General features: G+C 37.2%; 1 protein-coding gene across 2 annotated transcripts in view; it reads right to left on the reverse strand.

Moving 5' to 3' along the window:
* Nucleotides 1–25340, reverse strand: part of reln (reelin) — a 292302-nt gene that overhangs the window by 36405 nt on the left and 230557 nt on the right. For both annotated transcript variants that reach the window (XM_036561448.1, XM_036561447.1), the window contains exons 37-49: nucleotides 25245–25329; nucleotides 24927–25109; nucleotides 23001–23169; nucleotides 22797–22899; nucleotides 22477–22703; nucleotides 22168–22391; nucleotides 17220–17370; nucleotides 16558–16816; nucleotides 4525–4774; nucleotides 2573–2741; nucleotides 2289–2429; nucleotides 1774–1951; nucleotides 121–314 (exon numbers count right to left, since the gene is read on the reverse strand). In XM_036561448.1, coding sequence (XP_036417341.1) covers nucleotides 121–314; nucleotides 1774–1951; nucleotides 2289–2429; nucleotides 2573–2741; nucleotides 4525–4774; nucleotides 16558–16816; nucleotides 17220–17370; nucleotides 22168–22391; nucleotides 22477–22703; nucleotides 22797–22899; nucleotides 23001–23169; nucleotides 24927–25109; nucleotides 25245–25329 — 2333 coding nt within the window. The remainder of the gene's footprint in view (nucleotides 1–120; nucleotides 315–1773; nucleotides 1952–2288; nucleotides 2430–2572; nucleotides 2742–4524; nucleotides 4775–16557; nucleotides 16817–17219; nucleotides 17371–22167; nucleotides 22392–22476; nucleotides 22704–22796; nucleotides 22900–23000; nucleotides 23170–24926; nucleotides 25110–25244; nucleotides 25330–25340) is intronic.

Genomic DNA, 25340 nt, shown 5'->3' on the forward strand with positions numbered 1-25340 from the left:
TAGTATTCAACAGATGAGGTTTTGATATGTGATGCTCTGATATCTACATGCCAGCATTTTGCAGATTATGAGGAATCTTCAGGCAGATTTTAGCAGAGGGACATATTTGGAAAGCCCTACCCTGGCTTGCTGTATTGGTCATAGAATATCTCTGTCAGCAAACTCCAGCTGATGCCACCATTCAGGCTAAACTCCAGCAAGACACCCTGGTTTCGGTTAGTAGGGGGAGCCATGCATCCATACATGAAGTAGAACTGTATGAACTCAGCATTGGTCAAGTTCAAATCCACAGTTATCAGCTGTCGAGTGCAGCCCTGTCCAAAAATAAACCAGTGAATTATTCATTTTTTAATTAATAATGTGTTCATATTGGCTGTTCAAACCAGCTGCCTATTCATGTTCAGTACTGTATTAATTATACAAGCATGTAAATACAATTTTCACTAATGGTAGCAATATTTCTCTCATAAAATTGCATTTTGTACCAGGTCTGTTTTCCAATTTATGAAGCCATTTTTGCATTTCGATGTGGAAACATTAGATTCCTTTCCACTGGATAAACGGTAAACACACCAAGCCCAAAAGCATGTGTTGTGTCAAGAATTCACATCACCTGCCTCAGAAGGGCAAACATATATTTCTTATCTCCTTTAGGTTTTACCTTGATTTTACAAAGTATTCCTTTGTTCTCTTAAATAAAACAATACAATTATTTAAAATAATTAAAAAAAAATTAAAATGTCTATTACAACTGAGATTAGTTGCAAAATCCAATATTAATATATATTTTTGTAAGAAACAGGGACACAATCTGAGTGATGTTTTGCCTTTAGGAAATGTAATTACTATGAGGGAGTAAACTGATGCCTTAAAACACTACATTTTTATGTACCGAACTTTGGGCACACTAACTCACATATTTATGCATTAACATGTATAAATGGACCACAGATGTGTTTGTGTTTGTAGTTTTTAGGATTATACTGTATGGTAGCACAAGAATATTAACCAAGAAAGATATTGTCACTGTCAGAATAAAACCTTGTTTTCCACGTTTTAGGAGACAACGTCATTTAAAAATGCAAGTTGTCATTTGCATTGTGTCGTGACGAATGAACCAACAGAAATGGTCCAAAATAAATTACGAAAAATCTTACATTGACTTGCATTAAAACATTTTTGCCTACTCTTGTACAGTTACCATTCTGGACATACAAGGTTTTGTTCTGACAATGACATATGCATCAGTAATGTAAAGAAAAGCAATTTAGTATTTGGGGTGGTTAATTTTCACCTGGCAGGATGTTTTGAAATAGTTCTAAGATGGTTTTGAAAAAAATAGTCTGGAGCCCTGTAAATTGTGAAAACATTATTTATCAATATGTTTATGGGAAAGTTAATTTGGTATCTTGTTTGCTACAACTGATTTTTGTATAAATTTAAACTCATGAATTTGACCTCTGTGAAAGACACTTTGAAAAGCGTTCTACCTATTTTAATGCTATTGCATTAACAAGACCTAGTGTTATCATGATTGGGTAGTCTGTGATTGGGTAGTTAACTGTGTTTGAATCTTCCTAATTTAACCATGTCCAGTGGGATTTAGAACTGCCTGTACTGTTAAATGCTAAAATGTTGATCAAAATAATCACACAACAGGGCTGCAAAAAGATAGTATAGTCAAATAACTTGTGTGAAAAAGACCAAATAAATCAAAGAGCAGCAAAATAAATTGCAATGACAGTAATAATATAAAAGTGTGTGTAATTTTACCCCACTAAAGTGCAAAGCTGCTCCAGAAGCTACAGCCCCACACACACTACTCAGCTTTCCTCCAGTTAGCAGATGCCAGTGGTTGAGTGAAGGCGCACGACTGAAACTGTCCTTTAGCTGAAACGGGAGGTGTACCATGGCTTCATCGCAGTACTCACCTCCCCACTCAGGGTCACAACTGAGGGGCAGGAAGAGAAAGTTAAAAATACACTGTAACAGCAAAACTGTCATAAGAAAAGCGTGTAACTGTAAAGGTGGTTTTGAAACAGAAAAATAGTTCCCAGCACTTCATAACAATACAATACACGGCATTGCTGTATGGTGGACTACATGATGTAAAATCTGAATGAACAGCATATTAATGGAAGCACATTTCAAACATAGGTTTACCTGAACGTTTTGAAATGGGGGAAATTGAAACCAGTAATTAAATCATTATATATACTATAAATTAAAAGAACAATAGAGATAATTTATTAAAACATTACTGATTAGGGTAAATGCAGTTCACTTACACACAGGAATTTTGCTTGCATCTACCATGGCCAGAGCACATTTCAGGACAGCCATCTCCAATGTAGAGATTGTCCAGAGCCCAGGTCTGCTGCTTGTCAAAAGGAGCCTGCTGAAACCAGCGGAATCGTGTAGCTGGAGATCTAGGCAGCCAATTCAAAGACAGAATAACAATGGTGCTTTTTACTAGTTGCTGTGGTTCATGATTTGTCATGATTTGTGTTTCTGCTTGGGTACTTCACTACCTAAATATGTAAATGTTGAATGCAGTGTACAAAGATTTTACCTTGCATAAGGTGGAATGGGCAAAGTAACTCTGCCCCATTTGTTGTAGGTGTCTGAAACTAACAGCCTTTGGAGTGTGTAGGAGGAGCAGTCTGGACTAGTGGGTAAACAGTCCCTCAAGAGTGGGTGCCAAGTCAATCCAAGGTCCAGAGAGTATTCCAGCTCCACCGCTGTAGACATATGTACACGCTGATGCATATATTTAGATTAAACATTCAAGTACAAACCCAATTTCAAAAAAGTTTGGACAGTAGATAAAATTTAAATAGAAACAGACAGCAATGATTTGCAAGTCCTTTTTGACCTGTATTCAACTGAAAACAAAGACAAGATATTTACAAAGACAAAGTATTTATTGTTTCAAATAATTATTATATATAGACACTGCGCGAATTGTAAACAAAAATGTGGAAATAATTTAAATCTTAAATTTAATAGAAAATTAAACAAAGAAAAATTATCAAAAGTTGAAACTGAGAAAGTTTACTGCTTTCTGAAAAATATTTTATTTATGCCCATTTTGAATTTGACCAGCAACACGATTCAAAAACACAGGGACAGGGTTTCAGCTGCTCAACAGTTCAGGTCTTCTTTGTCATATTTTTCTTTATTCCATAACATGCCAGACGTTTACAATGGGTGACAGGTCTGGATTGTAGGCAGGCCAGTTTAGCACCCAGACTCTTTACTGTGCACCCATGCTGTTGTAATATGTGCAGAACATGGTTGGCATTGTGTTGCTGAAATAAGCAAGCCCTTTCCTGGAAAAGACATTGTCTGGATGGCAGCATATGTTGCTCCAAAACCTGTATATGTCGTACAGCCATTAATGGTGCCCTCACAGATATGTCAGAAGTCACAGAAGTCACTCATGCCATGTGGACTAATGCACCCCCATACCATCACAGATGCTGGCTTTTGAACTGTGCGCTGATAACCAAACTGGGTGGTCCCTTAGCCTGGAGGATGCTGCGCGTCAAGTACTTAGCAGAAACGCTGAGAAGCTGAGCAGCACTACTAATACTGTGCACTGAAGCTAAACCACTGCCATGGGGTCAGAAACACTTTTCTGTATAAGCAGAGCCTCCTCCACTGCCAGCTTGGGTCGTTTGTTCAATAACGTGGCAGAGAACACTGACCACGGTATTGGCCCAATACCCAATACCAGTGTTGGTACTGATGTTATTTGTATTGATCTAGGTATTTGCACTGGTAAATGGAGTGAAGAACTGTGTTTACTGACTAGGGTTTTCCAAAGTATTCGAAGAGCCTATGTGGTTATATTCATTTCAGAAGCATGTCAGTTTTTTTATGCAGTGACATCTGAGAGATCGAAGGTCATGGGCATTCAAAATTGTTATTTGGGCTTGTTCTTTAGGCATATTTTGCAGATCTTTACACAGATTTCTCTGGATTTTCTAAATCTTTTAATAATGTCATGAACATCCACCATCCCTCCTCAGAAACGACTGATCTTTTTGTGAATGCTCCTTTTATACCTAATCATAATAGCACCTGTTACCTATTCACCTGTTCACCTGGGGAAAGTTCCAAAACAGCTGTTCTTGATTACTCTAAAACTTTCCAGTCTTACATTGCTCCTGTCCCAACTTTTTTGAAATGTGTTGCAGGCATCATTTGGAATTGCCGTATATTTACAAAAAACAATTTGGTTTGTTGTAAATAAGTTGATAATAGTTGGTAAAACGTTACAAATCTTTTTGTTGTGCTGTTTTCAATGAAGTACCTGAAAAACAGTTTACAAATCACTGCCTTCTATTTTTTTTTTTTTTAGATTTTACTTGTTTACAAGTTGGTGCTTTCTATTTTTTTGCCGACTTGGGTTTGTACAGATTAAAAATTTAAAGACTTACAAAACAGTGGACAGTCATATTACAATTACATTAAATGACATTATATCAATCCTGGTTTCATCTGTTTTGTATGGCTTACAGTAGCAGGAGGCAGTGACAGAGCAGGAAGCAGAGAAGTCAAACTGTATGAAGGCATCCTGCCCCACACTGATATCAGTAGTGACACCATAGCGAGTGTTAGACTTCTCAATAAAGGCAAATGCCTCGCCATCAGAGCCACACACAGGCATACGTGTGCCACCAGGGTAAAGCAGCCAAGAACGTGCATCTGCGGCAGAGAAGTCATCCTCCAGAGGACCCCAGCCACTGGCACTGCCACCCACCACCACCTAAAAACACCAGAACACATCAAGATAATAAGAAGGTTGCTGGTTTGATCCCCTGAGCCGATGATACATGACTGAAGTGCCCTTGAGCAAGGCACCTAATCCCCCTAACTACAGGGCTGCCCACCGCTCCGGGCAAGTGTGGTCACTGCCCCCTGGTGTGTGTGTTCACTAGTGTGTATGTGGTGTTTGACTGCACGGATGGGTCAAATGCAGAGGTGAAATGTTCCCATTGTGGGACTAATATGGGTCACTTAATCAATACTAAATAACAAAAAATAAAAGTGAATATTTCTTTGCCCTCGCAATGTATATAGACCATTCTGCTGATTTAGTTCAAACTGCATTCCCACAGTAAAAAAAAATTTAAAAAACAAGTATTTAGATCACAGATATTTATGCTATTATGCTATGATCTATTTAAACTCAACACATTAATTGAGAGAGTAATAAGCTAAATATATACAAAATGATCAAATATAGGGTACTTTCTATTGGGAGATATCTGTACCAAACCCTAAACCCTAAAATACAAACGATTTCAGCCCATAGACTGAGCCTTATTTTTGCCACACCCCTGTACTTAAGAGCAGGAAGTGAGACTCCCATCCCTGTCCCTTATAGCCGCATGGTGAACAGTTATGTCCCACTGTTTTTAAGTAAATGTGTCCCTAAGTCAGAAAATCAGTGTGTAACCTTACGAACTGTCACTTCCAAAACAGATATTTTCTGCAATTAAGTAAACATTTTTGTGATTTAATGAAAAATATTACAATTATATTATTAGCATTATAATAATAATAATAATAATAATAATTATTATTATTATTTTGGGTGTGTACAACTGATACGTATCCTGCTTACGTTTGCTAGCCATGTACTGTGAAATTGAACCCAACAGTCAACTAAATTTGGTTAACTGGTTGATTTAGTAGGGCTGAACAGCATTTTTGCTTCAATAAACAAAATAATCATTTAAAAACAGCATTTTGTGTTTGCTTGGGATACCTTTGCACATGTAACACAATACATGTAATGGCATTATGTAATCAGGATACAAAAAAAGTACCTATTCAGTTACATGGAAAAAAGACAGTACATTACAAAAATAGTATGGTTACCAGCAGGATTACATGCAAACTCGTCTTTCGCCGAAATTCATCATTTTATTGATAAGTATGTCACACTAATTGTGGAAATTTAAAGACTAATTTGGGCAGAAGAGGGTGGCCTGTGATGAGATTTCTGAAAAATCCCTCTAACAAGAAGCAGTACACGGTTTGTTATTCAGCCAGTCCAAAGAAATTACAGTAAGAATTTTCCTGAAGATAGGCTATTTGAATCAGGCATTTACCCTGATTTTTGACATCACTTGATTCTGCAACAGCAGTCTCTTTATCTTCATTTGTTGCTCTGTGGAATTATAGAGTTTGAATGGATATAAACTTTTGTTAACCTTAACCTGTAACAGTCTGACATGCAAAAAGAGAGCGCAATCTCGTGAGCAGCAAAATTAGTTTCGTTTTAACACTTTAACAATGATAATTATTTGTAACTAAGTCAATCAGCTCCCTCTTTTTGTGTTTTTGTGTGAAATGAATACAGTTTAAACTCTCATAGAAATCAGCATAGAACATGCTGATTTCTATGAGCTGCTGAAACCGCTGATTACGAAACATCTGCAAATTACCATCATCAAAGTCTGAGCACAACACACCAACATGAAATCTTATGAGTCAGTACAGCCTATAAGAAGGTAAAACACACAATGGCCAGAATTTTTACAACCTCTATTTACGATTATTGTTGATGAGGGATCTCAAAATAAGATTCCTGCCAGACTGATCTTTTGACTTTGCCATGTCAACCAACAGATTTTTTTTTTTAATTTATATTTTTATTAGGAAATAGCTATTTAGCTTCACAGAAATACACTGACACATTGCATCAATGCTACCTTAATGTATAGAGAAGTGAGTATACAATGAAATCCTTGGTGCACAAAGTCCAGTCTATGACACAGCTTTTCCAGTAAATATGATCCTTTAAAACAAAACTATTTATAGCAGAACATAACAAGCAGGGCATACATTCTAAACAAACTTACATTGCACATTACACCTTCACACATTGTCAGCAGAAAATAAAAATCAGGCAGAGGCAGAGAGCTTTTCCATTATATAAATATCATGTATTACACCCATCCATTCATTCATTCACAGTAGGTGGCTCTGGTTTTAACCATTTTCTAAGCATAGCCTTTTTACTAGCTACTAAAAGTATGAGAGCCAATTTATTTTCCTTGCTGTTCCACATCTCGAAATTATATATACATATAATCACATTTAAAAGGAATATCCAAATTGTATTTTCAGATTCTGCCTGAAAAAAAAACCTTTATATAGTCTTGAAATAACTTTGTTACACACCTCTAATTTACAACCCCATTTCCAAAAAAGTTGGGACGCTGTGCAAAATGTAAATAAACACAAAATTCAAATGATGTGCAAATCATTTAAACCCTATATTTCATTGAAAATAGTACAAAGACAACAAATCAAATCTTGAAACTAAGAAATTTTATTGTTTTTGGAAAATACATGCCCATTTTGAATTTGACGCCAACAACACGTTCCAAAAAAGTTGGGACGGGGGCATGTTTACCACTGTGTTTCATCACCTCTTCTTTTAACAACACACTGTAAGTGTTTAGGAACTGAGGAGACCAGTCGCTGCAGTTTTGAAAGTGAAATGTTTTCCCATTTTTGTTTAACTAAGGATTTCAACTGCTCAACAGTTTGGGGTCTCTTTTTTATAATTTTATAATGTGCCACATGTTCCCAGTGGTAACAGGTCTGGACTGCAGGCAGCCCAGTTTAGCGCCCGGACTCTCTTTATACAGAGCCACGCTGTTGTAATACATGCAGAATGTGGTTTGACATTGTCTTGCAGAAATAAGCAAGGCCTTCTCTGAAAAAGACATTGTCTGGATGGCAGCATATGTTGCCAAAACCTGTATGTATCGTTCAACTTTTTTGGAACGTGTTGCTGGCATCAAATTCAAAATGGGCATATATTTTTCAAAAAACAATAAAATTTCTCAGTTTCAACATTTGATATGCTGTCTTTGAATAGGGTTTAAATAATTTGCACATCATTGCATTTTGTTTTTATTTACATTAAGTGAAAAAAAGGAAAAAAAAAACAAAAAAGAAAAGACCAAGCAAGGAAAGAAAAAATGTTTTGTGGCTACTAATGGCTGATACCAATAACGTGACTTCCACCACAGCACTATAGCAGGGTTGGTTAGCACCCTTTCATTTCGGTTTGTTTGTTTGGTTTACTTTTTTGAGTCTGCTAATGAGGGGCCCCACTATGTGGCTAATTCCCCTCAGATCTGGAGGATACGGTGACTCCTCCTGGTTGGAAGCCTGGTTTACTTTCTTTTTGGAATTGTTTAATAGTTGTAGAGGTGCAATTGTTTTTGTTTATCAGTGTTGTATGAGGCCTGGGGGTCGATTATTTTCCTTTTAAAATCACATCTTTTTCCTGGGGGAGCAAAGCTTGATTACTGAACTTTAAGGTTTGAGTACAAATCTCTGAACTCAAACAAATCACACTATAATACAAATGTGTCATCTTTATGTTTTAAATATTTCCATATATTGCTCCACATAGAATTGGCCATTTGCTAAATGTGAGATGAGTGACTGTTTCTGTGAGGCATAGTACTTATGTCACCTATAACCTCATCAACTTGTTTCATAAAAGAATGCAGTTTTTTGCTTGATGTATGTTAAGTTACATTTTTATTAAAAAAATCTGTTGAATTGATTTTTCACTTTTGTTTATTTATTTAATTAAAGACAAAAAATCCAAAAGTAGGATTAGAATACAAATTAGACCTCGATTACTGAGCCACAGTTCAGTTCATACCTTCTTTTTTTTAGGGTCCAAGCAGTAAGATTTTTCATATTAAAGTCCAAGCCATGTATGATTTTTCTTTTTCTTCCTCAGGCAAGGATCAGTTCACTCAGGCAAGTGAAATGACCCCATGTCACTATAGAGCAACATTTTACATTTTGGCCCATATTTCTTGAACCCTGAGGTCATAGTCAAAATTTTGAACAATACTCATGAAACTTAACTTGTACCACACATGAAGGAAGGACACCATTTTTTTTAAATAGGGGGTGCTTTAATATCCAAGAAACTGTTTCTCAACTGCTTGTCTGACCTGCATGTTGTATCTATGGGCCACGTTATAATTTGGCCACTGTTGGCCAGTAAGATTTCAACAGGTATTTGGGGGGCTTCACATTAGCCAATTATCCAAGAAATTGAATAACATGTCCACATAGGCATGAATAGCCTATCAATAAATTTGACTGCAATCAGCCACAATGTGGTTCTATTTAAAAAAAAAAAAAAAGTCTTATTAATTGTATTTTGGATAAAAATAAATCATTTCACATCACGCCTTGCACTGAAACTGATATTTCTTTCAAATTCAAGTCAATTACAAGTCTTTACACTTTTTTCTGCAATTGTTCAAAATTTGAAAAATGAGCTTTTTGAATTCTGGGGATTAAATCAAATTGTCTCAAACCTGGTCTTAAAACAACCTCTATACTCACTAGGCAAATAATTATTTTAAATTAGTTTCATCTTAACTTTATTTCAAAGAATGTCTGCAAGGCATCAACCAATCTGTTCGGCCTTGATTTTACCGACATAAGGGGCTATAAATCCATCAGTCATTCTCTGATTATAACCAAATTTGGAAAAATTGTGCAAAACCATCATCTGACGAAGCATGCAAAGTTTCGATTACATTGGTCTCCATAGGCCCCAACAATCTAGTGCAATTTTACTAAAAATCATTATTTCTTCAAAAAGTAAAGATAGTGGTTTAAAATTGCACAGCTCATTAAAACCAAAAACTTTGCAATTATTTGTATGTTACAAAATTGTACAAGAAATATGATAATTTGAAACACATTTGGCTAGATAATCAGGGATGTCTATAAATTCTCCAGCCAATAGCTTTAGCACTAACTAATCATGAACTTTAAACCTACCAACATTTATAAGCTGTACTATATTTTTCTTGTGGCACAGAAAGTTTCTGAATGTTTTGTATTTCACTGAGGCTGGCAATTTTGCAAATATAAGTCTTTTTAAAATCTCTCATTTTCTAGAAAATCATCACTTTGAAAAGTTTTTTCACATTCCTCCTTGGCTTTTTATTGCATAGTCTCAAACTTGGTCTTAAAACAACCGCTGAAGTCTCAAGGTCAATAATTATTTTAAAAAAATCATGAATCAATCACTCCAGGCTTTGTCTGCCAGAAGGGGCTATAAATAACAATAATTTGATATGTACATACTTAATAATCAGTTGAGGTAATATTTAAAGTTTGTTTGAATCAGCCTCATTTGACAGTGTACTGTAACATCACAATGTACTGCCAACAGTCTAAAGTATCATTATTTCTTTCTAAGATTAAAATACAGAAATAAGACTGGCTTCAAATTGCACATCTCAATATGTCTTAACACTTTGGAAATATATGTGTGTTCCTAAATTACACAAGAAGTCAGGCAAATTGATTTCAATCCATGATCACTAAATTCTAAAATAGTGCAATATTTTATCCAGTCACTAGAGGGAGTAAATTGTGTACTGCAAAATATAAAAGTAATCATACATCTCACCGTTTTTTTTTTCTTGTGGAAAAACAAATTGGTCCAAGTCATGCACTCCACCGTGTCTGACAGTTGTGCATATACAAGTCTTTTGAATAAAGTTACTTTCAAAATTGTTCAAAGTTTGAAAATTGATATATTTTTTTACTATTCCTTAAGTTTTTGAATTGAATTACCTCAAAATTGGTCCGAAAGATGGTCTGAAGATGAATAACTACTAAAAACATCATGACTTTTAACCACAGTGTGGCTGCAAGTTTTGAATAAATTGGTGTCACCTGGCTTATTCCAACTTACAGGGCTACAAATACATCATTAATTGTCTGATTCTAACCAAATTCGAAACATATCTACAGAATCACAAACTGAGGGTTATTATTATATTTGCAATTACTTGGTTATAATATTGGTTCCTTATTGTTCCATAAATTGTCTCAAAAAATGCAGTGCTCCCAAGGGCCACGTGTGGCTCGCCATGAAAGCATCTCCCTTCCAATAAGATGGGGCTTGGTTTGAATCCCACCTGAGCTGTCCTTACCAAAGCGTAGGACAACTTGAAGCCATGTGAAGTTTGGTCCTTAGAGCTTCGTAAGACACTGATGTTCGAATTAATCAATTATCCAAAACTTATAATGTTAATGAAGACTGACAGTGCTTGGACCCCTATGGTTGCTGCTTGCTGCCACACATACATTGTTCGATTGATACTAAATTTAATAAAGACATACATTTTTTAACTCTTCAGCTCATCATGTTTGGAGAAAGAAGGGTTGCATGTATGATCCTAAGAATACCATACCCACAGTGAAGTACAGAGGTGGCAGTATCATTAGGTACTGCTTCTCTACAATTGGCATGATATGTCAAAGGAAATGTCACTGGACTATCAATGTACTAGCCAGCATGACCTAGCCAATCTACTAAGTTGAATCCAATTAAAAATTAAATGGGTATTTTGAAATTTGAAGCCCATCAGAGAAGCCTATGAAACTGTGGGGAACTGAAGATGGATCAGGACAAAAATCAAACCCCATTGCTGCAAAAATGTATTCTTACCATAGACATCACAAAGCTATAACTGCCAACAACTGTAACTATAACTGTTTATGTGCAAGAATCATTAGACTGTTTGGTGGGAAAAAATGGACGGGTTGTCCTACAACCCTGGTTTAATGAATGAAGAACGAGAGTTCTTACTATGCTATAACGCTACCTTTTGACTACATCTTGGCCTTAGGCAGGCAGGGAATGGCCTACAGCAGTGGCGTAGACCCCTGCCCTTTGACATCTATAATAACTGTGTATGTGTGTGTGTGTGCATGCGCGTTCTGCTGTAAGTACGCTGGCGCAATATTGCTGCCGCTTTACATCGGTTTTCTGTTAGCTTTGTATTGTTTATTTTGATGTTTGCCTGAGAAGTTTGCCATCATATCCACTGAGATAGTGGCTGAGAGCGGTTTTCCAACTGTGGCTCGGGGGCTTATTGGACTGGCTGTTTGGGTGACGCTGCATCGTGGCTATTATGCGGCCTGGACCGGCCGCTTGGGTGACGCTGCGGCGCGGCTGCGGGGCTCTCTGGACTGGGGACCTGATTGACGTGGCATCGCATGACCTGGACTGGCTGCTTGGTTGATGCTGCACTACAGCTGTCAGGCTGCCTGGACCGGTAGTGTTCGGCTGCATGAGCAGCGCTACGCCGCAGCCACAAGGCCTCTCGGGTCGGCCGCTTGGGTAACGCTGCATTGCAGCTATGAGGCTGCCTGGACTGGTGGTCTTCGAGGCTTCCCGGTCCGGCCTCCTGTGTGATGCACCGTAGTTGCAGCGTGAGACTTTCCCCTGCCGCTAACAACTCTTTCTGGGCTAGCTAGCTGAGTGTGCTGTGGTCACTGACACAAACGTCCTTGAGCATGGGAAAAGCGGTATATAAATAAAAGTGATGATAATGATAATGATGATGATAATCCCTGCGTAGCATAATAGCATCACTCTAACGAATGATTCAGCTCCTGATCTGAGATTAGCAAAGGACAACTTATGAAGAACTCTCATTACTCATTCATAAAACCAGGATTACAGGACAACCTATCTGTTTTACTTAATTTTGAACTCAAGTTCTTACTATGCTAAACTGTATACCACCAACCTCGCTGATCATAAGGCAGGACCAATGCACAGCCTTCCTGAGCAAAGAGGTTCAAAAAAGTTTCTAAAGATTTTACTTCGCACTCACTGATTAAAGTTATAACTTCATAAGAACACCCCACTGCTCTTAGTTTATACTCATTAATGACTGGCCGCTACGAGCACCATGTTTGAAAAAGACAAGGCTGTCATATTTGAAGAGTCAGCACAGAGCACAAAGGCACTGGGTGAGGCCCAAGATGCTGCCTTACAAATCTCCTGTGTAGAGACCCCGCAAAGCAGAGCCCAAGATGTTGAGACCCTCTGGTAATAATCTTGGGGAGACTGGATTGGGACATAGCATGACGTTTCTCATGTCAGCATAATTCAAGGACAGACAAAACAGTTAAATCATCAACTCTTAAATCACCAGCAGTTTTAAGTGAAAGGTGCTTTATGCCAATCGTGTCTATAGGCTTGAAAGGCAGGACAGATAGAGCGTCCAAAACCAAACCTAGATCTCATCTAGGGATAAAACTTTGGTCAGCAGGACGTAAACAGCGGGCACCCTTCAAGAACTGAGAAGCCACAGGGTGGCTCAATATTAGGATGGCATGTGGAGATCACAGCCAAGTATACTTTTAAAGTGGACAAAGATAGTCCTTTATCAAAAAGGCTCTGTAATAAGTTCAAAATAACTTCTATGCCACACTCTGCCCGGTCCTTATTACACTCCTTGCACCAGCACTCAAGTATGCGTAGTGGGATTGGGAGTAATAAGGTGTGTGGATGGCCGGAACGAGAGTGCGGGAATGATGGGGCACTATAGTGCTGAATGCTGCTGAGCCCTTTGGCTTTATTTCAAATTTATGGGTGATATCTTGTATGACAGCCCTAAACAAACCAGAGACCAAGATGGAAGCACTGAAAAGAAGGCTCTTCCCCCTCTTGTTCACTTGCATTAGCCTGAGCCAAGAGCGTTGTTGCATGACAACTAAAAATCCCATAATCTTGTCTGCATCCTGAGCCCCGCACCTGAGCATGTACAGACAAAAATCAGTAGCCTTCCACAGCTCTGAGTATGTTTCTCGGTTGGCTTGACCTTTTAGATCCCGAAGCAGGCAAGCCTGAAATGCTGGGAGAACAGCTACATTATTCAACATGGCTGCGGCTGGCCAGCTGTGGCAGTAAGCCTGCATGCCTTGGATGGAAGCTGAGACTTCTCTGAGGTGGCTGAGGAGAAAAAGGTGCCAAGCTATAGACTCTTCCAAAGGTGGCACTGTCAAGTAACCAAGAACCAGTTCTGTGTCAATAGTAGACCATGCCTTAAAGGTTTGTATGGGAGAACGAGTCTGTAGAGGTTTCTCCCATGATTGTCTCACCTTTTCCATATATGTACTCACTTTAACTTCTGGCTGGCCATGACTGCTGTTTTGAAAACAAAATCTAGTCATCTTTATTTTCTGCCCTATTTGGCATGATTTCAAAATTGTTTTGTAGTCCTATACAAAATTGCAACACATTAGTAATTTTACTTCCATATAATACACAAACAAACTTTGTCCGATGATGTCAATTTCATGAAATATCATGTGGTGCGACCATCAAGAAACGACCACTTTGAGAGTTTTATGTTGAAGCCAATTCAACAACAGGAAGCTGCATCATATACCAGTTTGCCAAGGACTCATGAAAACAGCAAGTAATCTCAAATGTGGGGAAAAAAAAACTTTTTAACTGCTGGTATGCAGATGCCACATTTATATATCACGTGGTACAACCTGAAAAAAAAGAATATTAAGTTATTTCTACAAAGATATAGTATGATAATAAATTTCATAATTACTTTTTGTTGGAAACTGGCTTATTTTATTTAGGTGGCCATGTTGACAAAACTTGAAAATACCATGTGGTTTTACTAAATATCATGTGGTGCAACCATTGCAGAATGTTTTCTATTACGATATATGTCCTAGGCAGATTTTGGGCTTTTATATTCAATTAATGATTTATTGACATAAAGTACTTTGTTTTACATTTTTTTGAACAGATTTAATTATTTTTTTTCTAATATTTCACAAACAGTGGTTTATATTTGATCTTCCTACAGGGAAAGACTGCATTTATAAAAATATTATAATTTGGCCCATTTTACTGCCCTCTTTTAACAAACACGGAATTTGCATTTGGAGGAGGAGACAACAGTGTTAAAGGTTTATGGTATGTCAGTTCCATGTACCAAACTCTTATTATTCAATTATGCCAACAGTTTTCCATTATATGGCACCTTTAACCTCAGCAGATGAACAGAAATTGTGCACTAAAATTAGCAGGACATGTTTGTTCTAAACAAAGCTGTGAATATGTGTTGCACTCAGAAATATTTGTGATGACTTTTTTATTTTAAAAAAAGTTCATGAAACAATTGTTCATGTGTTCATGTGTTCATGCCAGTTCTGTGAAATTTTAATAAAATCCTTTAAAATCTATTTTTTGTATGGAATTTGCTTTTTTATTGATCCCTTGAAATAGATTTTAACAATATGAGGTCTTCATGTCATTTGGAGTGACCACTCATCATGTGGTGCGACCAATAAAAGCAGTAACTATATTAAATTCAAAATAAAATATCTCATTTCTGTGGCTGAAATTTCAATCACTGATAGAGTATGCTTATGTTTATAGTTGTTTTAAAAACATTATCAGTTTTATGCGATTTACAAGAAAAATAAGTCTGTTAACTACATTTAAGAGGTTAAATGTGACATTATAGAACAAAAATAATAGATTATTATTTACCAAACTCAAAAGTAATGCTGTCACGCCTCTGGTTTGACCAACTCTTTTCAGTTAGCGCTGACGTTTGTACTTCTACTCTTCACTGTTCTGAACTGGCCTGGCTTAGACACTCCTTTTGTTAAGACACTCTTTGTTATTAAATACTCTTTGAACTTTAACATTCCCAAGCATCTGGGTACTTGGTCAAATATTACAAATTAAAATATTTTGTTTCTAAACACTACTAAAATCATGGTCGCACCACATGACAATTTTTAAGGCCATAGCCAATTTATCTAGATGCAAAAACACTAAAATCACTTAAAATTGTAATATGAATTTACATTTACACAAAATTCTTAATGGTTACACAATTGCAATAGATACTCTTATTTTTTGTATTTTAAAATTAGCCTGTTGAAAATCCATATACATCATCCCGCTAACATGGATGCGAGAGGAGGCAGGGGATCTGGCCATAACAGACCCGGCTTTTCCACCGCCCAAGTCAAAACGTCCACAAGTTCCTTACTGTATGGGTCTTTATGTGTGGTGGTCTTGAGAGTGCACTAATCTTTCTTTCTTTCATCACTGCTCTGTTTATCTAACTGAGTGTAGGTAAAAGGTAGGTGCACATGATAAAGGGGATATTTAGTGTACTAAGACAACGTGATATCACTAGTGTTGGAGATGTTGGAAAAGTCATTCTTTGTCTGAAAAAAAAAATGTTATCAAAATAAAGGCCTATATACTTTTCTGACAATCATCCCACAAAGCTACGGAAGTATTTTTTGACTAATATGTTGAAAATCACTGTTCTAATACACATTTACTCTTCCTGGTACTACTCATTATATTTATTTTCTTGGTAACGTTGTTAGGAATGAGATTTGCTAGGATATCATGAAATGCAGTTAGATGCGGTACAGGCATAGGGGTCTGTAAGTTTGAATTTGTATGCAATAAATACGTTCCACTAAAACTGCAATCAGTTGTGCCTGGTTTAATTGCTCTATTACAAAAAATATACTAGACAAACACAGATAGTATTGTATGCCATGCTATTTGATATATGTCTATAAAACAACGTAACTTAATTTAAAATCGTGCAAACATAGCAGATTTATCTGCCTAGTATTCTGCTGTCAACTTGTGCTGAAATCACTTGAGACCTTTACCTTATCAATGACCCAAGGGCTATGGAAATGACCATTTTCAGATGGCTGCCACCAACGTAGACGAGTTTCGGTGGTGCGTGCTCGCAGAGGAATCTCCAGGGCCACCAAGTGAGCCTGGTTACTGCTGTTGCTGTACAGAAATTCCTGCAGTATGCTCCAAGACAATCCTCCATTCACTGAGAACTGAAGCAGTACAGGCTGGGAACGTGGATCAGGGGCAGCTTTCCCACAACCCAACCGCAGGAAAAACTGTATAAACCTGCAGATAACAAAGGCACTGCCATCACAACATTTTCTTCTAATCACAACAGAATGCTTGATTGGTGAGTAGTTATTGTCTTGAGAAGTGGAAAATCAAAAGATCAGTGGGTTATTGTGCATGATAAGCTTACTTTACTCTTCACATTAAATGTCTCTAAGTTTTTAGTTGCTTAATTTGAAATATTTTAGGTAACAGATATTAATTCAATCCTCATCACCAAGTGATGGAACTGGGTCGCAGAGGCTGTGAGACCAGGTTTTGCTGCACATTCATCATCAACTTGAACCTGTTTTTTTCAATTCCTTTATAAACCTGCATTTAAAAAAAATATTTATGCAGCATGTACATTGTGCACTGTGTTTGTCTGCAAAGGTGTCATTGTGTACACAGTAGTAGTTACCTGGCATTAGACAGATCCATGTCTGTAGTCTCCAACATGCGCAAACCATCCTCACTGAAGAACAGATGGTTTCCACTAGTCATGATGCCACACTTCCTGGAAGGCTTTCCTCCACTCAGCACTTTGAAATGCTCAAACTCCAAAGCACCTCCTTTGAAGGTAAAGAAAATAGGCAAAACTCCACTACAGTACTTCCAGTACAAATATTCATAATACTTCCAGTGCATATTTGTTTCAAATTTACACACATAATATCTTTTGACTTTGTGCTTACAAATATGAACAAAAAGTGTATTAATAGGCATAGACAAAGACACACAAAAAAAACTGGGGGGAAAGTATACACCACAGAGACCACAAATTAAAAATATTAGTAGTTTGTTGCAAAGCTGTTATCAGAAATTACAGCATGGAGATAGTAAGAAGTAATTATTTTTTTGCAGCATTGTGGTACAGAGCCATTCCTCTTGGCAAACTGTTTACAATTCCTCAAGGTTATGATAGACTCACACTTTCTAAATGCTCCATTAATTTTCAGTTGGATACAAGTCAGGAGCTTGGAGATTTTAAACATGTCATAGGATGCCACATTTGCCACAAGTTTGTGAAATTTGTGCTGTGTTAGGTCTGCCCCAGTCAACTGTAAGTGCTATTATTGTTAAATGAAAGTGTCACAGAGCAACTAAAGCTCAGCCATGAAGCAACAGAACATGCCAACTCACAGTGCGGGGCTGCCAATTGCAGAAGTGTGTAGCATGTAAAAGCTCCTATCCTCTGTTGTGTCACTCACTACAGAGTTCCAAACTGCCTCTAGAAGCAACATCAGCACAATTGAACTTCATGAAACGCATCTCTTTCTGGCCAGGGGAATGATGCCTACTGCAATGCATGATGCCAACAGTAAAATTTGGTGGAGAAGGGGTAATGGTCTTAAGCTTTTTTTTGTTTGTTTGTATGGGGGCTAGGCCACTTAGTTCCAGTGAAGGGTAATGGTAATACTACAGCATACAAAGACATTTTAGACAATTATATGCCTGCAACTTTGTGGCAACGGTTTGGGGAAGGCCCTTTCCTGTTCCAGCATGTGCCCCTGTGCACAAAGCAAGCTCTATAAAGACAAAGATTAATGAGATTGGTGTGGAGAAACTCCAGTTGAATGCAAGCCAGGCCTTCTCATCTAATATCACTCTGACCTCACAAATGCTGTTTTAACCAAATGGGCACAAATGCTCACAGACACACTTCAAAATCTTGTGGAAAACCCTCCGAGATTAATGGAGGCTGTTACAGCCACAAAGGTGGTGGGGGGGGGGTGAGCTTCACATTAATTCCCATGGTTTTGAAGTGGAATATGCAACAAGCTCATATAGGTGTGATGGTCAGGTGTTCACATCCTTTTGCCCATACAGTGTACTTTCATTATCACTAGTATGAGAGAACACTGTAAAAATCTTGTGCACCTGTCCTTCGATGATTGCTGTGGTTCAATGAGCTTTTCACTTGCATATTATCAAACCATTTGTACTGACAGGGATGTTTAAGGTCTATGGGACTGTAGCTTTCTTAATCTCAGTGTTGTTTAATAATGTTTTTTATACTGTTGTCCAGTTCTGTTGTTCATCAATTCTCAGGATCAGAAAGACTAGTGTAAGAAAATGCGGCACAAAACTTGATATGATATATTTTCTTAACCAGAGCGAAATCACTCCCCTGTAGAATGTTTGGTGGGAAAGCACTTTATTTATTAACATTGCTTTTACTTAGCTTAAATTTTCTGTCTTCCGTAATGAAGCTTGCTGTTGGTTCCATTATGTTGCTGCCTTTTTTAAACTCTGTGCCTCAAGAGCAAGCACTTAGTTATGAATTGTACTGACAGGGATGTTTAAGGTCTTTGCTACAGCTCTGTAGCTTTTTCCATTCAAGGGTTGTATAACGATGCTGCTCCTGAAAACTTTAGGAAGCACCTTCATCACGATTGCTATTTGTTGTGTGAAAATTTTCCAACCAATGGTAATGTGTTTTATGAAGACAAAGTGCAGTTTGCATGAGAATATTTTAGCACTTGATACAACTTTTACGTATACAGTGTCCTCTGAAAGTACTGGAATGGCAAGGCCATTTCTTTTGTTTTTGCTATATACTAAAGACATTTTGGGATTGAAAGAAGAATATGAGACGACAGATCAGAATCTCAGCTTTTTTTCCTGATATTTACATCTAATTGTGTAAAACAATTTAGAACACGGCAACTGTGGTGGCAGGCAGCCCAGATTTTAGGTGAGCTGATGTACAGGAACAGGCAATCTTTATAAATGCATCAAGCTGACGACCCACTGAAACATTTTTTTTCTGATCTTTTTTTCTGATTTTACTGCAGCTTCTTCAGTTGTTTTGTGGATTTGCTTCCTTCACTCTTGTCTTCAGAAAGTGAAATGTATGCTCACTTGGGTTAAGGTCAAGTGATTGACTTGGCTAGTCTAAAACCTTTCATTTTTCCCCACTTGATGAAGTCGTTTGTTGTGTTGGCAGTGTGTTTTGGGCCATTGTCTTGCTGCATGACAAAGTTCCTCCTGATTAGACTTTTCAATTCATTTCTCTGTAAATTGGCAGACAGAATGTTTCTGTAGACCGAATTAATTCTGCTGCTACTATTGTTTTTTTATGATTAACATTTTTTTATTGATTTTTATCTTAGATTAATACAAAACCACATATATTTGTATTTTGCAACAACACGACACCCTTCCTACCTATATATATATATATATATATATATATATATATATATATATATATATATATATATATATAACCCTAATTCCCAAAAAGTTGGGACACTGTGTTAAATGTAAAATAAATGTAAATAATAACAGAATGCAATGGTTCGCAAATCTCATAGACACATATGTTATTCACAACAGAACACAGAACACATCAGATGTTGAAAGTGAGACATTTTTCCATTTCATGAAAAACATTAACTCATTTAGAACTTGATGGCAGCAACACATCTCAAAAAAGTTGGGACAGGGGCAACAAAAGGCTGGAAAAGTAAGTGGTACTTATTAAAAAAAACAGCTGGAGGAGCAATTTGCAACTAACTCACATTAGTATAAAAACAGCATTTTAGAGAGGCATAGTCTCTCAGAAGCAAAGATGGACAGAGGTTCACCAATCTGCGAAAAACTGTGTCTAAAAATTGTGGAACAATTTCAGAAAAATGTTCCTCAATGTAAAATTATGAAGACTTTGGATATACCACCATCTACAGTACATAATATCATCAAAAGATTCAAAAACTCTTGAGAAATCCCTGTACACAAGGGAGCAAGGTCGATGGTCAATATTGGATGCTTGTGATCTTCGGGCCCTCAGGTGGCACTGCATTGAAAACAGGCATGATTCTGTACTGGAATTCACTGCATGGGCTCAGAAACACTTCCAGAAATCACTGTCTGTGAACACAGATCGCCGAACAGTCCACAAATGCAAGTGAAAGCTGTATCATGCAAAGAAGAAACCATACATAAAACAGGATCCAGAAACGCCACCAACTTCTCTGGGTGCAAGCTCATTTAAGATGGACTGAGGTCAAGTGAAAAAGTGTCCTGTGGTCAGATGAATCAAAATTTTAAATTCATTTTGGAAATAATGGACACTGCATCCTCCAGCCAAAAGACCTCACAGCTTGTTATTAGCACACAGTTCAAAAGCCAGCATCCGTGATGGTATGAGGGAGCATTAGTGCACATGGCATATATATCTGGCACATCTGTGAAGGCACCATTGATGCTGAATAAAATATACAAGTTTTGGCAACATATGCTGCCATCCAGACAACATCTCTTTCAGGGAAGGCCTTGCATATTTCGGCAAGACAATGCTAAACCACATACTGCAATCATCACAACAGCATGGCTTTGCAGAAGAAGAGTCCAGGTGCTGAACTGGCCTGCCTGCATTCCAGACCGTTCACCAAGAGAAAACATTTGCCGCATCATGAAACTGAAAAATCCAGCAAAGAAGACCCACGACTGTTGAGCAGCTAGAATCCTACATCAGACAAGAATTGGACAACATTCCTTTCTCAAAACTCCAGCAATTGGTCTCCTCACTTCCCAGATATTTACAGACTGTTGTTAAAAGAAGAGGTGATGCTACACAATGGTAGACATGGCCTTGTCCCAACTTTTTTAAGATGCGTTGCTGCCATCATTTTCTAAATGAGTTAATGTTTTTCACGAAATGGTAAAATGTCTCACTTTCAACATCTGATATGTGTTCTATGTTCTTTTGGAAATAAAATACGGGTCTTTAAGAATTGCAAATCATTGCATTCTGTTTTTATTTACATTCATATATATATATATGTGTGTGTGTGTGTGTGTGTGTGTGTGTGTATGTGTGTGAGAAAGACATGGATTTGAATTTGAAGGGAACATATGCTGTAGAATGTACTGTAGAATAAGTTAAATGTGATTTTCAAAACTTAAAAAAGCATTACATATAAACACACATGCAGTGTGTTTTTTGATTAAGAATTTAAAATACCCATTTCACCTGTTAAAGAGCAAGCATATATTGCAATTTTGGCTGATAAAAAATACTGGATATGTGCTAGTGCTTTTTTATGTGTTCATTTAGCCCAAAGGTTTGGGTTGTAAAAAATATATATATATATAATAACAATAAAAGAAACTGACTAATAAAAATTTGCCAACAAAATAGACATCAGCCAATCTTAATTAACCATAAAGATTCACGATAGCTGCGGCTCTTGAATAAATAATGCTTCAGCTTTCCACTTTTGCAGTTAGCTCTGAGGAATCAGTGTCTCCTTTTACTTTAGAATCGCTGATGCAATGTGACAAGCCAGGCCTTTATCACTCTCTTCCCCACATACACACACAGCCACATATTCCTCTGTTTGTATAAACATCTTCTATACCTTCAAAGTCCTCTTTTAAGAAGTCTGGGTTTGGTGCATCTGGAACAGAGCAGTCTGGGCCAGAGTAACCAGGGTCACACTCACAGTGGGTGCCCCTCACACATGCTCCATGGCCACTGCACATGTCCTGGCACTGGGGGCCGATATAAATGTTGTCCAGAGCCCAGGTAGGTGGTGTCATGCCAGATGAAAAGAACCCCTGGTACCAACGGAACCGTACTAACCTGCAAGTTAGAAGTAAACAATTGGACTTTTTTTTTAATACAATGCAAAAAGAGACTGCTCTGGACCTTAGTCTCCTTTACCTACCCACACAGATGTAGCTTGCCGAGGTGAATGACTTCCCTCCTCCAGCCTTGAGTTGTGCCATGGTAGTAGATGCTAGCAGGGTGGAGCTCAGTGGAGCAGAGGGAGCTGGATGTTGGAGTGCCTGCACACAGAGGAACCAAGAGATGCCATGTGGCCCCAAAGTCCCTGGAGAACTCCAGACGCACAGGGTTTGACGAAGAGCTCTCTGCTGTACATCCCACATTGATCTGGGACAAATTTGATCATTTGTCAGATACTGAATTAAGAGATACAACTGTAAAATGTACCATGTTTATAGAAGTCAACACATAAAATTATACCTCAAACTGTATAATAGTGTTCTCATTGACATCAATATCTCTAGTGGTTATTGAGTGTTCTCCTAGCTCACTGGACACAAACACCAAGGCTGAGTCATCCTCTCTGTAGACGGAGTAAACACATAACTCGTAACAAACCAGAAAGGAAGCATTAATATGCGTTTTAACAAAGTTGTAAATCCACAACACCTTTGGGATACTTACAGTCCTGCCTTCTGGTATGGACAGTAGAGACCAATATTGCCCCCTGGGAAGAACAACCAGTTCAAATCCCGAGGCCCACCCTCAAAACTCTCTGATAGAATTGGTGGGTTGTTCAGAGAGCTGCCATCAATGATCAGATCATCAATCACCCACACTTCCTCTTTCTTGCCTGTGAAATTCAATAAAGCCACACAAGGTCTTAGCTGCCAGAAACTGTGTAGACAAATTTTCATGTGTAGAAAATTTCAGCATGTATTGTGGTAATCATTAAACATGTTCATTCTTCGAGTCAGGGTAACAAAGGCTGAAAATGTCCTTAGTGGTAATGGAGAAAGCTGACCAGGTGTACAGATGTTTTACATTTTTAAACCATCTTAAAAATATGTCTCTCTCAATAGAAGTGGCCTACAATGCTTTCCTTGGCAGCATGATTTAGGCAAAAATTTGTGATGAAACATTGCTGGATATTACATTAAATTACAATTAAAATGTGGAAATTAAAACTTAAAACCTATACATTTTCAAGGTTAAGGAAATCAAAAAATATTAAAAGAATAATATTTAAATTTTTGATATTTATAAAAATACTTATAGATCATTTGACCTATATCAAATGGCTTCATTGGAGTAATGTCATAAGTGTGGGGAGGTTATTATCTCAATACTGGGTATAATATATATATATATATATATATATATATATATATATATATATTATATATATATATATATATTTTTTTTTGTAATTCAATCATTTTAAAGCACACATTTACATAGAAATAATCTTGATATGGCACTGTTAAAACTGTCATTTTATTTTTGAGGGAGAGAATGATAAACAGTATGGTTTACAATAATTTGCTATTCTGTTTGCTTGGTGGTGCCTTAAAAACAGATTTTTTTTACTTTTATCACTGAAAATATAATTAGTCTATGACTTGGTAAGCGATAATATTGGCTAATAAGGCCAAACTAAGAGTTTCACATTTACTGTAGAGCTGAGCATAATGGAGAATAGAAACGAAAGAGCACAACAAGGGCTGTGGACAGCAACATAAATTTGAGAAATAAAAGCCATAAACAGATATAGAGACGTGGAGGTAGGGAAGACTGCCCAACATGGACTGCCAATGGTCTGTAATATTCGTAAGTCAACATTTTGTTCTTACCTTAGAACATATAGAGTTATTTTTACTTACGGTTTATATCTCATCTTAAAATATGGTTATACCCAAGATTGACAAAAACAAACAAAAAATGTGAGTTTGGCACACGGTATATAAAGTTTCATTCCATTCCATAAGTTACAACAATAAAAATAATAATAAGAACATGTATACTTAATTTTTATATATAAAAAAAAAAAAAACATGCTGAGAATTTTAGAAATGGATCACATATTTGGTTTTAGGTTTGTGGTGCAAGAAGCGTCCAAATGTAAAAAAAAAAAAAAGTGTCCCAAATTTACTTTGACTCTATATCGTGGAACTTTCACTTCGGTGCTGTGTTTGCAAGTGAGGTAATTTGTATTACTTTCAACCTTCAGAATCATGTCTCTTCTGCATCTGTTGAAGAAACTTATATTGCGAGGACAAAAATATAATTCACTGTGCAGCCCTACTTGTCATGCAAAATAATGTTATGCAAAACAGAATCTGAATAAGGGCTTGATTAGATTTAACTATATGAGTGAGGTTTAAATATAGAAAATTCTAAAAGTAGGCAAATTCACCTATGACAGATAAAGGCCTACGTATATATATATATATATATATATATATATACACACACACACATATACATATGTACATATACATATTTTGATGAACTTCATAAAATTATCAAACTACAACTTTAACAGGAATACGATATGCAAACCAAAAACAGAAACATTTTGCTGACTTGGAATTTCTGGGGTACTCTCACCATTGTTATAAGGTTGCCAAAGTCTGAAGCGTGTAGCATTAGTCTGAGCACTAGAGGGCAGTGCCAAATGTAGGAAAAGTGTGTCAGTGGAAGTGGGGAAGTAGAATTCATCCAGTAGCATCCAACTGATCCCTCCATTCACTGAATACTGCAGCAACACGGAGTGAGAACGCTCTGGGACTCCTACAAGCCCACCAAAACAAGACACAATTTCATATCTGCATTCAAACAACAAATGACACAACAACTGTATCGTTTAAACATAAACAATACATTCCAGTAGTACCTCTGGAGGGTACTTACCCTTTCCACACTTACCTTTTGTGATAAACTTAAATGAAAACTGGATGTACAGAGTGCTTGTGCAGTCAAGATCCCGTGAAACAAGCATACGTAACCCTTCCTGAACACACA

Source organism: Colossoma macropomum, unplaced genomic scaffold (assembly GCF_904425465.1).
Source record: "Colossoma macropomum unplaced genomic scaffold, Colossoma_macropomum, whole genome shotgun sequence".
NCBI classification, from domain to species: Eukaryota; Metazoa; Chordata; class Actinopteri; order Characiformes; family Serrasalmidae; genus Colossoma; species Colossoma macropomum.